Raw genomic sequence first — 14,915 nt, forward strand, 5'->3', positions numbered from 1 at the left:
AGCTTTTTGCTCCTGAAACCAAGGACAAACAGTCCCTTCTGGGAAGCAATTCCTTGGGACTATTCTTGGAAGCAGACTTAGAAGAAGAGCCCAGCCTTCAGGCAGTGCACTGGAGTGATCCCATTTTATTACAGAAATGCTATAAGAGAGTCCACACTGACTCACTCTTAGATGTACACTTATATGGGCTTCATGTGAGACAGAAACGGTTCATTCCTCATTAGCAATGGGAGGAATCCAAATATTTCTGTAGGCATATGAGAAGAACAAGCAGTAAAACTAATTACATAAAAAAATAATATCATGACAATGAAAACAAACAAAACACAAGCCTGGAACAGGATGCATTAGGAGTCATTTGTGGAGAGTGATGGGAACATTACGACTACAGAAATATGACCATAAAATCAGTTTCCTCAGGGAATCCTTGAGCTCCTGGTTCCTCATGCTGTAGATGATGGGGTTCACAGCTGGAGGCACCACTGAGTACAGAACGGCCACCACCAGATTCAGGGATTGGGAGGAGATGGAGGGGGGCTTCAGGTAGGCAAACATGGCTGTGCTGACAAAGAGGGAGACCACGGCCAGGTGAGGGAGGCACGTGGAAAAGGCTTTGTGTCGTCCCTGCTCAGAGGGGATCCTCAGCACAGCCCTGAAGATCTGCACGTAGGACAGCGCAATGAAAACAAAACACCCAATACCTGAACAAAAACAAAACACTAGAAGCCCAACTTCCCTGAGGTCGGAGTGTGAGCAGGAGAGCTTGAGGATCTGTGGGATTTCACAGAAGAACTGGTCTATGGCATTGCCTTGGCAGAGTGGTAGTGAAAATGTATTGGCAGTGTGTCCCACAGCGCTGAGAAACCCACTGCCCCAGGCAGCTGCTGCCATGTGGACACAAGCTCTTCTTCCCAGGAGGGTCCCGTAGTGCAGGGGTTTGCAGATGGCAACGTAGCGGTCATAGGCCATGATGGTGAGAAGATAAAACTCTCCGGTGACAAACAAGACAAACGTAGATACCTGGGCAGCACACCCATAGTAGGAAATAGTCCTAGTGTCCCAGAGGGAATCGGCCATGGATTTGGGGAGAGTGGTGGAGATGGAGCCCATGTCAAGGAGGGAGAGGTTGAGGAGGAAGAAGTACATGGGAGTGTGGAGGCGGTGGTCACAGGCTATGACGGTGATGATGAGGCCGTTGCCCAGGAGGGCAGCCAGGTAGATGCCCAGGAAGAGCCAGAAGTGCAAGAGCTGCATCTCCCGTGACTCTGCAAATGCCAGGAGAAGGAAGTGGGTGATGGAGCTGCTGTTGGACATTTGCTGCCTCTGGGCATGGGGGCCTGTTCAAGGAGGAAAAGTCAGTGACACTTTAGAAGAGACTTCTCTGAGAAAAAACTTTACATTTTCTTATGGAACTCCTCCTCCCTCATCTGAAAGAGGAACAAGACAGCTCATTCCCCCACCCTACCAAATGAGTGACACGCTTAACATTTTGAAATGGAGCTTCGGCACCTAGTCCCCATGAAGGCACTTAGACAACTGGACCGCAGAGTCAGTATCAGAAGAGAAGCTGATCTGTGGCCCCACATAAACCCCAGAAAGGAAGAACACCATGGATACATGGAGAAACAAGGAAAAAAAATAATAAAAAAAGCAAGGAGAGAAAGACAGATGGGCATGCAGTGAAGCCTCCTCCTTATCCAGCTGTGCACTCCACCTCACAGTGTAGGTACTTTGAGCCCCTTTGTTTTGTGTCACATTGTAGGACACATGCACCTGTCCTTTCTGGAGGTCCAGTTGAGGAGGAGGTGACTTTTGCCCTGGACCCCACAGCCTTGTGGGCAGAGACAGTGCTGGGTGGGAGAGGAGACCAAGGGGTAGCTCTGAGGAAGGCATCTGCACTGCAGAGGATGGCAGGGATGTGCCCATATCAGCCCACCCATGAGGGAGCAGCTCCCTCACTTGCTGCCCATATATGTGACGCCTGGAGATGTCTCTGCCGGGAGCTGTTTCTCTGTCATCACGTCTCCTCCCTGTCCATGTTCACAGACCTTATCCTACCTGCTGTGTGCTCAGTTCTGCCCTGCAGACACCTCCTGGTAGCAGGACACTGCCCAGGGGAATTTCTGTGTGTGCAGAGTCCAAGGGGTATCTCAGACAAGTTCTATCGAGATCTGGGGTCTCAGTGCCTCCTCCAGAACAGAGAAATTCCAAACAACTGCTGTGTAACCCAAACGACCAATAAGAGAAAACTTAAAGCACAGACACCTTCCCTTTCAGATAGCCCTGGCCTTCACCTACCTCTTGAAACATGTCCTCCAGAAATGTCTTCAGGGTGATGTGGAACTGTGAGCAGCCCTGACCCACACAGCACCCTCTCAACAGCAGACATACCTTGCTCTGCCAGGGGTCACACCTTCCACCCACAGCTTCTCCCCACAGCCCTGTCAGGAGATCCCCGGGCAGGCTGAGTGCCGACCCTGGCAGGTGGCAGTGTCTGCCCTGGCACACACCCACCTTGGGTGAAGGGACCCTGCTCTGAAGGACAGCCCTGGGAATCCCTGGGTGCACACCTGGATTCACACCCTGCAGCTGTCCCTGAGAGAAAGGAGCTGCTATGCCCTGTCCCTCTGAGGGTGCAGAAGGGAATTGCTGCTCGGGAGCACCTCCTCCTCCTCTTCCACACTACAGAAACTGTGAGGATCCTCTTGAAAGATCCCATAGGCTGTGGGATGTGCCAGCTTTAGGAGATCCCTTCAGGAACTGCAGCTTTGTTGCCATGCACTCAGAGACTTACCACGTAGAGGGATGTGATGATTTCTCTACTCGTGAGCTCTCCTCTTCCCTCACACCCCACACTGCCTTTAACCTCTCTCCACCTCACCTCTCTCCTCTCCCCTCGCTGCCCGCAGGCAGTGCCTGCAGCCCTGCTGTGCTTTGCAGGGGAGCTGCTCCTGGGCAGAGCTGTCTCTCACAAGCACTGCCCGCTTGCCATGAGCTCCCTCCATCCCAGGAACTCAGCCCAGCTTGGAGGCAGAAGACCAGCCCAAGATGCCACTTTCTCTGCCCTCTCTGGGCTCCCTCGAGTTGCCCCTGGGGCTCTACTGTGAAACAGACTGATGTAATCACTGATGCCTCCTATCAGATACAGAGTTGAGCATGAGAATAATCTTTTCTCATCCCACTATAAGACAGGACAGCCAGACAGTGACAGGGATTGCATTTGTCTAAGCTGAGGGGAGTGATTCTGCTGAGTCGGTGGAGACATCTCCTTCTGGGTTTGTAACCCTGGGGCTAGCAGGTGACTTAGCGTCCTTCCATGCCTCAGGAGGTGGGATTCCTCTCTCGTCCTTCGCTTTGCCTACACTCCTGAAATCTCTCTGATCAACCAAACATGAATGGAGGAATTAAGGAAAATTATGCCCAGAGACTTGGCTTGTTAGGGTGTTTTGCATGTTAATGAGCCCTCTGGTGCTAAGTTCCTGAACTGCAGACACTGAAAGCTTCAAGAAGCCTCTAGAGAAGTAAAAGTCAGAAGCAAGCATGCATGTTTCTGAGAGTGCTAGCGGGCCTCACTGAGGGCCATCACTGAAGATCCCATGGAGGGAATGACCAGACAAGGTGCCCATCCCTGGGGGCTAGTGAAGAAGGAAGTCAGAGGCACTGGTTACAGGTGGAAAATCAAATCTGGAGGTGACTCAGAAAGCTTTCAATGTGTTTTGCCAAACAATATGGCCAAGCCTTGCCCCCCATCCCCTGCAAAGCGGGAAACTTTCTCTCCAATGTGTCTCAAAAACACTTCCCTCTTCCCCTGCAGTGATGGGTCATCAGTCCAGGAAGTTTGTGTCATCCTCCAGGCTCATGGATGTTTCCTGACGTCCATCCAAGTGTGGGGAGTGACAGAGGGGAGGAAAGTCAGACTGAGCACAGCCAGCCCCAGCACCAGGCATTCCCTGTCTCCTAGGTTGAGACATGCACACAAGATGGAAGTGTCTCTGTCATCCGTGTTTTGCATAGGAGGGATCTCCCTTCCTGCCATTTTCCCAGGACAGATGTCCTCCACCCACAGACATCAATTGCTTTCAATTTCTGGGCTCAGACATGGTTGTAAGGATTTGTTAAGCCATCAGGCATCACCTTGTTTCTCACCAACATCCCCAACCCTCTGTCCCAGACCAGTGGCCAATCACTGCTTCTCAGGGCCACTGAGACTTCAGAAGAGTCCTTGAGCTTCTTGGGCCTTCCTCATGCTTCATAACAATCTTGATGGCTCCATTCAGAGCTCATGGTGAGACTTCTTGTCTGTAGCAGGGCCTTTATGACCATCTCTTATGAAATGGTTGTCTTTTTATGATGTCCTATGCAGAAAGAGTAGCCACAGAAAAGCACCAAATATACCAAAACGGATGCTGAGTGAAGTGCCAGTAAGAACCAGGTGAGCTAGCCCCATGCCTGGGCAGGGAGTCTGTAGTGGGGAGAGGATTCAGCCTCTGCCACTCTCTGGAGAGTGAAATCAGTAGTGTCCATGCCACCTGGGGACACAATGGGAGACTTTTGCAAGGCCACCCTTCATCTGAACTGCATTAGATGCATACTTGAGGATGGGATATCACGCCTTATATTACAATCACTGAATTCAATTGACATTGTCCAGAGTGGCTAACACAGATGGATGCAGATTGCTACGTTGCAGATATTTAGATTTAGGTAGATAAATGCTATTTTTATTCTTTTTAGCCACTGATACACTTAGGAAAATCACACAAACACCTGAAAGAAGGCTTTTTGGCAGAAGTCCCAGCAGGTTTGCATCTCAAGAAACAGAATGCCAGATGGAGAGAGAAGGATGAATGGTTTGGGCACTGTCCTGGGATTTGGGCAACTCAAGCGTGCTCCTCTCTCCCCCACACCCTGACCTCCTCAGTGACATGTGTGAGAACTCTAGCAACTAGGTCTGAACCTCCAGTTGAATCAGGTAATTTGTGCCTAATTGCAGCTCATGATTTGAGCTTCCATTTCAGTGCAAACTATTTCTATTGACATTGTCTCCATCTTCCCTCTGACACAGCTACTGTGTAACACAACTGCCCTTTCCAGGAAAAACAGAGCAAATTAGTTCCTGAACTGCATCTTTTCCCCTTGGTGGAAATGAAAGGCTCAAGCCAAGAGGCCCAAGAAACCCAATTTCACATAGGGCCAACTAATGAAAACATTGTGTAGCCGATGGGACCTTCTCTTTACTGGCAGAGAAATTGTGAAGCCAGACAATACAGTTTCACGTATTTTTTCCTCTTTTTAACCCGGCTGTCAGTATTTTTGTGTTTTATCTGCTTTGCCATTTTGAAACTGTCTTTGAAATACTATACCCAGCATAGCTTTGTTTTTTAACCCAGATGAGTATGCAGCATTGAGGTGGGTTTCCATACATGGAGCAGCTTTGTACAATGTCTGCCCCAAGAGGGGAAATAGCTCACCTTGCCTTTGGAAATAGGTGAAGCTGTGGGGAATAAATGTATTCTTTCAGACAGTAAGAGATAAGGTTGGCGAGATTTGGGTTGCAGAGATTTGAGGTAGTTCTTTCAAGATCTGAGCAGGCAGAGCTTTGGAGCCAAGGAAAAATAAAGAAGCTCTCAGCAATGTTTTTGAATCAGTGGCACTACCACAAATAACAGTAACAGGACAGTGCTGTAAGGGAATTCCTTTTCCTTCTTGACGGTGATGAACTAATGTGATTTAATTTCCTTCTTGACAGTCATTCTCACCTGTCAAGATAGCCATAAGTTCTCAGTAGTTTGCCTCTGGCATGCAGTTTTTAGAACAGTGCTTTTTCCTCTCACTACTAACTCTATTATCATTTAAAGATTACACTTCTTAGACAGTATTGTCCTTAAACCATGTCTACTCCATACCTTTACTCCATATTTTTGGGAGCACAGGGAGGTGGAATAGGGGAATATTTTAGTTTTTTAGCCAAAGGAGACCAAGAGACAGATCCCAGATTAGTGAAAGCTGGAAGCTTGGAGTTCCCTTCATCTGCCCTGCATTTCAGCATGTAAAATGAAACCAACCTAGTGAAAAAAGTTTGCTTTGGTTCTCTTTAAAGCACCACATAGACCAGGAGACAGGCCAGGACACCTAAAGAGGAATTACTCTTCTCCATCCCAAAAGAATCTCAGGTGGTATGGCATGACAATTCCTGGATTCAAGGATTTGGTCAAATGACTCATCTCCATTTCTATAACCAGGCTTCAATGCCTGGTTCATGTGTAGACCCTGTACATGGATGATGACTTTTGTTAAGCTCTGACCTCAGAGCTGGCCCTACTTGGAACTAAAGGCAGGACTAGAGACCTCCTGAGCACAGGACAGTTCCACCTTGAATTGTCCCATGAGCCTATGCTGTAGAGACCCTCACCTTCTGGTGGAGCTGAACCCTGAAAACCTCCAAAGATGGACATCACAAAGAGTCTCTGGGTGTCCTGATGCAGTGCAGCACCACTGTCCTAGTCAGTTTTTCCTAATGTCCAGGGTGAAGCTCTCAAGAGGCAGTTTGTGGCTGTTGCCTCTGCCATACCACTGCAGGTGTGACCAGATGGATGATCTGCTCAGCCTGGTGGCAGAGCTGTGAGAGGAAGCAGAAAGGTTAAGGAACATCAAGGAGTCTGAGAAAGAGATTGGTGAAACCATGCTCTGCCCTCCTTGAGACAGAAAGAGGAATAGCCACCAGAAAAAAAAAACCCACCAAAACCAAAAACAAAACCAGAAAAACCCCAAAAACCACCACCAAAAAACAACAAACCCAAGATCAAAGGGATCCTGTATCAGTAGTCATTTAAGCAGTAGCTTAAATGAAAGGAGTGAATGGAGGCAAGTCCACGCTCAGGGTGACAGGTGAACCCCCACCTCGCCTTCCCAGGTGCCTCTATACAATAGGCTCTGGATGTGGAAGGCCAGTCAATGGATGATGTGGATGATGGTCCATCTACACCAGAGATCTTGCCAAGGTCAGAGAGGCCTAACCCCCATATCATGACCACCTCCATGAGGAAGAAAAGGTGGGTTATAGTAGGTGACTCCCTTCTGAGGGGAACAGAGGGTCTGATAGGTCAGACATACCCTTCTCTTAGGGATGTCTGTTGGCTCCCTGGGGCCTGGGTTAAGGACATCACTAGAAAACTTCTCAGCCTGGTGTGGCCCTCAGACTATTACCCATTACTGTTCTTGCATGTCGGTGGTGATAAAGCCACAATGTGTAATCCAAGACTGACCAAAGGAGACCTCATGGCCTTGGGATGGTGGGTAAGAGGATCTGAAGCACAGGTTATTTTTTCTCTCATATTCCAGTTCTGCAGTGACATTGGAAGAAACAGACGGGCCCAGCCTATAATACATGGCTCCATGGCTGGTGTCACCACCACAGTTTTAGGTTTTTTGGTAATGGCATGGCCTACACAGCACCAGGCCTGCTGGTGTCAGATGGGATTCACCTTTCTCAAAGGGGGAAGAGGGTCTTTGCTTACGATCTAATGGATCTCATTGACAGAGCTTTAAACTAGACTTGAAGGGGGAGGGGGATAATAACACACTTGCCTGTGACAAGCTGTGGGATGACACACCAAGATTAGAGGGATGGGGTGATAGCAAGGGCCCTCAGCCTGTTGCTTAGAGACATGCTGGATACCCTGCAGCACACTTGAATTCTTATGTAGATGAACCTGGAGCTCCTGAGGTAATAGAAGCCAACAGGGAAACACCAGTCAAATACATCAAAGTGATTAAGGGGTGTTCCTCTAAGAAGGTGACACAGTTGACAGCCCAGCTGAAGTGTTTCTACACCAACATCTGCAGCACGGGCAGCAAACCAGAGGAGTTGGAAGCCACTGTGTTGCTAGAAAGCTACAACCTAGTTGCCATTACTGAAAATTAGTGGGATGAATTCCATGTCTGGAGTGTGGCTATCGGTGGCTACAGGCTGTTCAGAAGGGACAAGCAAGGAAGGAGGAGTGGAGGCATTGACCTCTTACATCAAGAAACAGCGTTTGAAGAGCTGTCTCTGAAAAATAGCCATGAGCAGGTTGAAAGCTTATGGGTAAGAGTTAGAGACAACAAAAGGAACCTTGTGGTTGGTGTCTCCTACAGGCTGCCTGATCAAGGGGAGTCTATTGATGAAGCCTTCTTACCCCAGCTACAGGAGGCATCACATTCACAGGCTCTCATCCTGCTGGGGGACTTCAACCACAGTGCCATCTGCTGGAAAAGTAGCACGGCAAGCTGTAGGCAATCCAGGAGACTCCTGGAATGCATTGAGGATAACTTCTTAAGCCAGGTGGTAGCTTTACCAGAGGGGATGTCATACTGGGCCTGATGGTCACCAATGCAAGTGAGCATCAAGATTGGAGGCAGCCTGATGGCTGAGTTGAGTCCTGCTGGTCAAACTAAAGGGCAAGAAGGAAAGGCACAGGCAGTGTAAGCAGGGACAGCTATCCTCAGAAGAGTATAGGGATGCTTCCTGGTTGTGTAGGGATGGGGCCAGGAAGACCAAGGTGTGGCTGGAGCTGAATTTGGCAAGGGATGCAAAGAATAATAAGGGCTTCTACAGGTATGTCAGCCAGAAAAGGAAGGTCAAAGAAAGCGTACCCCTCCTGATGACCACCACTGGCAAACTGGTAAAAATGGACAAGGAGAAGGCTGAGGTACTCAAATTTTGCCTCAGTCTTCACTGGCAACCTCTCTCCCCATACCTCTTGAGTGGATGAAGTGCAAGACGGGGACTGGGGGAGCAAAGTCCCTCCCACTGTAAGAGAACATCAGGTTAGTGACCACCTGAGGACCCGAACATACAGAAATCTATGGGACCTGATGAAATGCATCCCAGAGTCTGAAGGAATTGGCTGATGTACTTGCCAAGCCACTCTCCATGACATTTGAAAAGTCGTAGCAGTCAGGTGACGTCCCTAGTGACTGAAAAAGGGAAACATTGCACCCATTTTTAAAAAAGTTAGAAAGGAGGACCCTGGGAACTACCAACCTGTCAGTCTCACCTCTGTGCCTGGGAAGATCATGGAATAGATCCTCCTAGAAGCTATGCTAAGGTACATGGAGGACAGAGAGGTGATTTGAGACAGCCAGCATGGCTTCACCAAGGGCTGAATGGGCTGAATCCCACCCACAGAGAGTGGGATTGAGGGCACCCTCAGCAAGCCAGCCATATCCTGGGCTTCATAAAAAGAAGCATGACCAGCAGGTTGAGTGAAGTCCCTCTACTCTGCTCTTGTGAGACCCCACCTGGAGTACTGCATCCACCTCTGGAGTCCTCAGGACAAGAAAGACATGGACCTGTTGGAGCAAGTCCAGAGAAGGGCCATGAAGATTATCAGAGGGCTGGAACACCCCTCCGACGAAGAAAGGTTGAGAGATTTGGGGTGCCCCAACACTAAGATGGTGCCCCTGATGCTGCCCTGTCTCTCAGAGTTGCTCCATTAGAGCTTGCGGTTACTTGCACATATCTGGACCACTCATGGCACCTCAAATGTCACCACGTGTTTCTGTTTGAACAGCTCACTTCTGGCCTTCATCTTTAATTAGCAGTGGAGATGATACCAGGAGCTCACATGCAGGTGCTTATTTTGATCACACCTGAATCCCATGAGAGAGAGGAATCCCATGTCTTGTGGGTTTGTGACAGCCATGAGAGGGAGCTGAATTCCCTTCTAGGGCCAGGACTACAAATCTGGAGTGAGATGCCTCGACTAACTCAGCTGAATCACTTCCTCAACAAAGGTAAAGGAGATCCCTCCCTCTCAGCATCTCGGAGTCTTGTCTAATATTAAGACAAGAAAAGGTGATTTTTATACCTAAGTCTTTTCCTGATAAAAGAAATGACACTGCTGGAAATAAGCGTCTTTCACCAGCTAAGGGTGATTACTTCAGTGATTACTTCAGTCTGCTTCACAGCAGGTTCCCTTGGAGAACCAGTGACAGCTGGAGGGAGCCCAGAGGGGACAGAGAAAGTGGCACCTTGGGCTAATCCTCTGCTGCTGAGCTGGGCTGGGCTCCTGGGATGGAGGGAGCTCATGGCAATCGGGCAGTGCTGCACAGGGACAGCTCTGCCCAGGAGCAGATCCACTGCAAAGCGTAGCAGGGCTGCGGGCACTGCCTGCAGACAGCGAGGGGAGATGAGTGAGGCAGAGGGAGATGAAAGGCAGTCTGAGGTAGGAGGACAGAGGAGAGCTCACAGGTAGAGGAATTTTCACAGCCCTTGATGTGGTAAGTCTCAGTGTAGAGCAGTACAGCAGCAGTTCTAGGAGGGATGTCCTAAAGGAGGTACACCTCACAGCCTATGGGATCTTGCATAAACATTTTTGTGTGGGAGAAGGAAGCACTTGTCCTGGTTTTGGTAGGGATAGAGTTAATTTTCTTCCTATCAGCTGGTATAGTGCTGTGGTTTGGATTTGGAATACAAATAGTGCTAATAGCACACTGATGTTTTTAGTTGTTGCCAAGCACTCAAGGACTTTTCAGCTTCTCATACTTTGTGGTGTTCGTTACTTGTTTTCTATATTCTATTATTATTATAATTATCATCATCATAATCTTCCTTTATGTCCTATTTAATTGTCTTTATCTCAACCCACGAGTTTTACTTTTCCATTTTCAATTCTCTCCCTCTCCCACTGGGGCGGGAGGTGGGTGAGCGAACAACTGTCTGTCTTTAGCTGCCTGCAGGGTTAAACCACAACAGTGCTCTAGAGCAGGCATTCCTTTCTCCATGGTCAGAGGGACAGGGTATCATGTCTCCCTTCTCCTGCGGATGGTTGCAAGGGTGTGAAGGTAGGTGGTGCCCAGGACTGTCCTTCCAAGCAGGGTCCCTGCACCCCAGGGGCTGTGTGCTGGGGCAGGGACTCTGCTGCTGTCCAGGGTCAGCACTCAGCCTCCCTGGGGAGCTCCCCATGGTGCTGCAGGGAGAAGATCTGGGTGGATGGAGCAACCTCAGCAGGGCAGGATTCTTCTACTGTCTAGAGGGTGCTTCAGCTTCATATCACCCCTAGGACACTTCTGAGGGGAGTTTTCATCAGTGTTGTCAAAGCAGCAATTATTTTAAAGAAAAAGAGTTTTCCTGAGTTTGTGCTTTCAGTTTCCTACTGCTGGTGAGGGTTGGGGAGGGGAGAGAAATGGAAAACAAGGTAAATTTGGACAAAAGACTGACAGATCAGTAGGCCTGCTGGAAACCTGGTAGTATCCAATCACCCTCTCCTCAGCCTAAGACTGCAGCAGCATCACATTTTCTAGTTTTGGTCTGTTTTCTTCTGACCTGGTCCTCTGGACCACCAAACACCGGGATGCTCCAGAGTGTGCCCTGCCGACGGGAGTTTTCTGCAGGGCAGAGCTGAGTGTATACAAGGTAGGATGGGAAAAGACAGAGAAACAGCTACATGGACAAACAGCTCCAGGCAGTGGAGATATGTCAGGGGAGGAGAGGAAAGTGCTGACAGAAGCGCTGGACAAGGTGAATTTGGGCAGCTGCTTGTCCATTCCTCCAGCGCAGTTGTCTTCCTCTGAGCAAGGCCTTGGTCTCCTCCCCAACCCACAACAACTTCTACCATGTAGACCGTGGTGTCCAGGGCATGATCTACCTCCTCTGCAGCCAGAACTCCAGCACAGGAGGGGTGCTTGTCTCCTGAGACTGCTCCTTTCGTCCTGCACAACAGAGGGTCTTGGAGTGACTGCCCAGCAGTGTTGATAGGGTCTGTGCAGAGCTGGGTAAGGTAATGTCTCTCCAAAGTATTTCTCTGCCTCTTTGCCTTCTTTGACATAAGCATCATGGTATTTTCCAATATTTCTACACCTGTCCATGCTGTCCTGTTATTTTTTGCTGGCTCTCTGGGGACTGGAATTTCAGCTAAAGGTCAGACAGCAACTCTGAGTGTGCTGCCCAAGATATGTCTGCATGGGAATGAGGTGTCCCTGCCCCTCTCCGAATTCTGGGACTCCAGGCAATACAGCATGTGGGATTGGGAAATGTGACTAGTGTCCTTTCAGAAGACCCCATCTTCTACTGTTTCTCTGTCTGTTCTTACCAGGGCAGAAGGGTTTGGGAAAGAAGCAGACTCTCTCTGAAGCCACACCACCTCAGGACCTTTAATCGTCCCCCTGTAAGTGTCATGTCAAACCGTTCTTCACAAAGGTCCAGCTCTCCCACAGCATCGTCGTGATATCTGAGAGCCCCACAGTGAAGCCATGGTGATACTGAGGCCATAGAAATGCTGCTGAGCATTTTTCAGCATGGGTATGCGAGAGGATGAAATGAGCTTTGCATTCCCTGGGCTAGAAAGGGAGTGTTGAGACCTCACTCTGTTGCAGACACAGCACCCTAGAGTGGTTGTTCTAGTCATCTGTGTGAAGAGCACAACCTCTGTGTCACTCTGTGCTCATTCTGAGCTGAGAACAAGAGAGGAATTTGGAGAGCTGCACTTTGAATCATGAATTCCCCCAGCTCCGTACAGTTCCTTTCTCAGAGCAACTTCTGAGTGTGATCATCTTCCAGCTGAGAGAGGCTGGACATGGCAGCTGGGAATGAGACTGCTGGAGAGACCAGCTCTCCTGACTCTGTGCCTACAGGGAACCATTTGTCTCTCTCAGGACTCACTAGTACTGATGCTGAGAGCAATCCAAAAGTTGAGGGTTTCTACCCCTTCAAAGAATGTACCCCTGATCTGACAAGATTACAAGAAAGTGTATTGTTAAGCCTCTGTGCTACAGTCCATCCACTGGAGAACAGAGCAGTAAGACCTCCAGCAGCCTTCCTCCTGATGAGTGCCTCTCAGGTGAGTGAGGATGTCCATGCAGTAATAGTCCCGAACCGCCTCTCTCTTTTGACCACGTCTACAGACGAAGCGCAGATGGAAGGCAATAGATTGGAAGGCAGGTTCTGTCTCACTAGTGACTGATTCACTCAGTCACCTCTGTTCAAAAGGGTAAAACCAGAAAAAGGAAATCCCTCCCAGGGCACTTTTCCAGACGTAGGTGGCCCAAGTGCTAATGTCATCTCTCCCTTCAGGACATGGAGACTATTCCCACAGGGGCATTTAATCCAGGCTCCTGCACTCAGCCTGAGGTGTCTATCCTCAGTGACCACCTCGATATACAGGGCTTTTTGCTGTTTCTGTGTACCAGCTGCTGTAGAGCAGGTCTGACTCCGAAGGAACTCATTGGATGAGGACCCTCCTCCTCATGGTACACTCAGCCAGAGTAAATCAGAACAAAATCAGAACTACCATGCACCTGTACTCGGCACTGGTGAGGCCACACCTCAAGTACAGTTTTCAGTTTTGGGCCCCTCACTAGAAGAAAGACATTGAGGTGCTGGAGCGTGTCCAGAGAAGAGCAATGAAGCTGGGGAGGGGTGTGGAGAACAAGTCTTGTGCGGAGTGGTTGAGGGAACTGGGGTTATTTAGTCTGGAGAAAAAGAGACTGAAGGGAGACCTTATTGCGCTCTACAACTACCTGAAAGGAGGTTGTAAGAAGGTGGACATCAGTCTTTTTTCGAAAATTACAAGTGATAGGACAAGAGGAAATGGCCTCAAGTTGTGCCAGGGGAGACTTATATTGGAAATTAGTAAAAATTTCTCAACCAAAAGGGTTGTAAATCACTGGAAGAGGCTTCCCGGGGAAGTGGTTAAGCCACCATCCCTGGAGGTATTTAAAAGACATGCAGATGTGGTGCTTAGGAACATGGTTTAGTGGTGGACTTGGCAGTGTGATGTTTACAGTTGGACTTGATGATCTTAAAGGTCTTTTTCAACATAAACGATTCCATGATTCTATGGTTTTATGATTCAATGAAAGGAGGAAGAAGCATGAAGGTCTTCTTGAGAAGAGAGGCAATGTGGGAGGTTTCTGTGAGAAAAAGAACAGTTTTTTCTCAGAGAAGCCTGCCCTGAGCTGTCCATATATATTTTTCTTGTACAGCACTCAAATCCCAGAGAGACTAAATGTTCAACAGCAGCTCCATCACCCACTTCCTTCTCCTGGCATTTGCAGAGTCACGGGAGATGCAGCTCTTGCACTTCTGGCTCTTCCTGGGCATCTACCTGGCTGCCCTCCTGAGCAACGGCCTCATCATCACCGCCATAGCCTGTGACCACCGCCTCCACACCCCCATGTACTTCTTCCTCCTCAACCTCTCCCTCCTCGACCTGGGCTCCATCTCCACCACTCTCCCCAAATCCATGGCCAATTCCCTCTGGGACACCAGGGACATTTCCTATGCAGGATGTGCTGCACAGCTCTTTCTGTTTGTCTTTTTGATGTCCTCAGAGTTTTATCTTCTCACCGTCATGGCCTATGACCGCTACGTTGCCATCTGCAAACCCCTGCACTACGGGACCCTCCTGGGCAGCAGAGCTTGTGTCCACATGGCAGCAGCTGCCTGGGGCGCTGGTTTCCTCAATGCCATGCTGCACACGGCCAATACATTTTCACTACCACTCTGCCGAGGCAATGCCATAGACCAGTTCTTCTGTGAAGTCCCTCAGATCCTCAAACTCTCCTGCTCAGAATTCTACCTCAGGGAAGTTGGGGTCCTTGTGGTTAGTCTTTGTTTAGCATTTGGGTGTTTTGTTTTCATTGTGCTGTCCTACGTGCAGATCTTCAGGGCCGTGCTGAGGATCCCCTCTGAGCAGGGACGGCACAAAACCTTTTCCACGTGCCTCCCTCACCTGGCTGTGGTCTCCCTGTTTATCAGTACCGTCATGTTTGCCTATCTGAAGCCCCCTTCCATGTTCTCCCTCTCTTTGGATCTGGTGGTGACAGTTCTATACTCAGTTCTGCCTCCCACAGTGAACCCCCTCATCTACAGCATGAGGAACCAGGAGCTCAAGGATGCCCTGAGGAAGCTGATTTCATCAACACTGTTTTAA

At 49.2% G+C, this 14,915-nt stretch overlaps 2 protein-coding genes across 2 annotated transcripts; one reads left to right on the forward strand and one right to left on the reverse strand.

Annotated features, from left to right (window-relative positions):
- Positions 1 to 354: 354 nt before the first annotated feature.
- LOC104635528 (olfactory receptor 14J1) lies at positions 355 to 7,210 on the reverse strand. The gene is given in 2 exon segments (XM_010302370.2): positions 355 to 1,392; positions 7,193 to 7,210. Coding segments are annotated over 2 exon segments (1,056 nt in total).
- A 6,778-nt stretch (positions 7,211 to 13,988) lies between these two features.
- Positions 13,989 to 14,915, forward strand: LOC104635527 (olfactory receptor 14J1). The gene has a single exon (XM_010302369.2). It carries the CDS (start codon positions 13,989 to 13,991, stop codon positions 14,913 to 14,915), a length of 927 nt encoding a protein of 308 aa, XP_010300671.2.

This window comes from Balearica regulorum, chromosome 30, assembly GCF_011004875.1.
Source record: "Balearica regulorum gibbericeps isolate bBalReg1 chromosome 30, bBalReg1.pri, whole genome shotgun sequence".
Classification (NCBI taxonomy): Eukaryota; Metazoa; Chordata; class Aves; order Gruiformes; family Gruidae; genus Balearica; species Balearica regulorum.

Coding starts and splice junctions, on each gene's coding strand:
- LOC104635527 (XM_010302369.2), top strand. CDS start 13,989: ATGTTCAACAGCAGCTCCATCACCCACTTCCTTCTCCTGGCATTTGCA.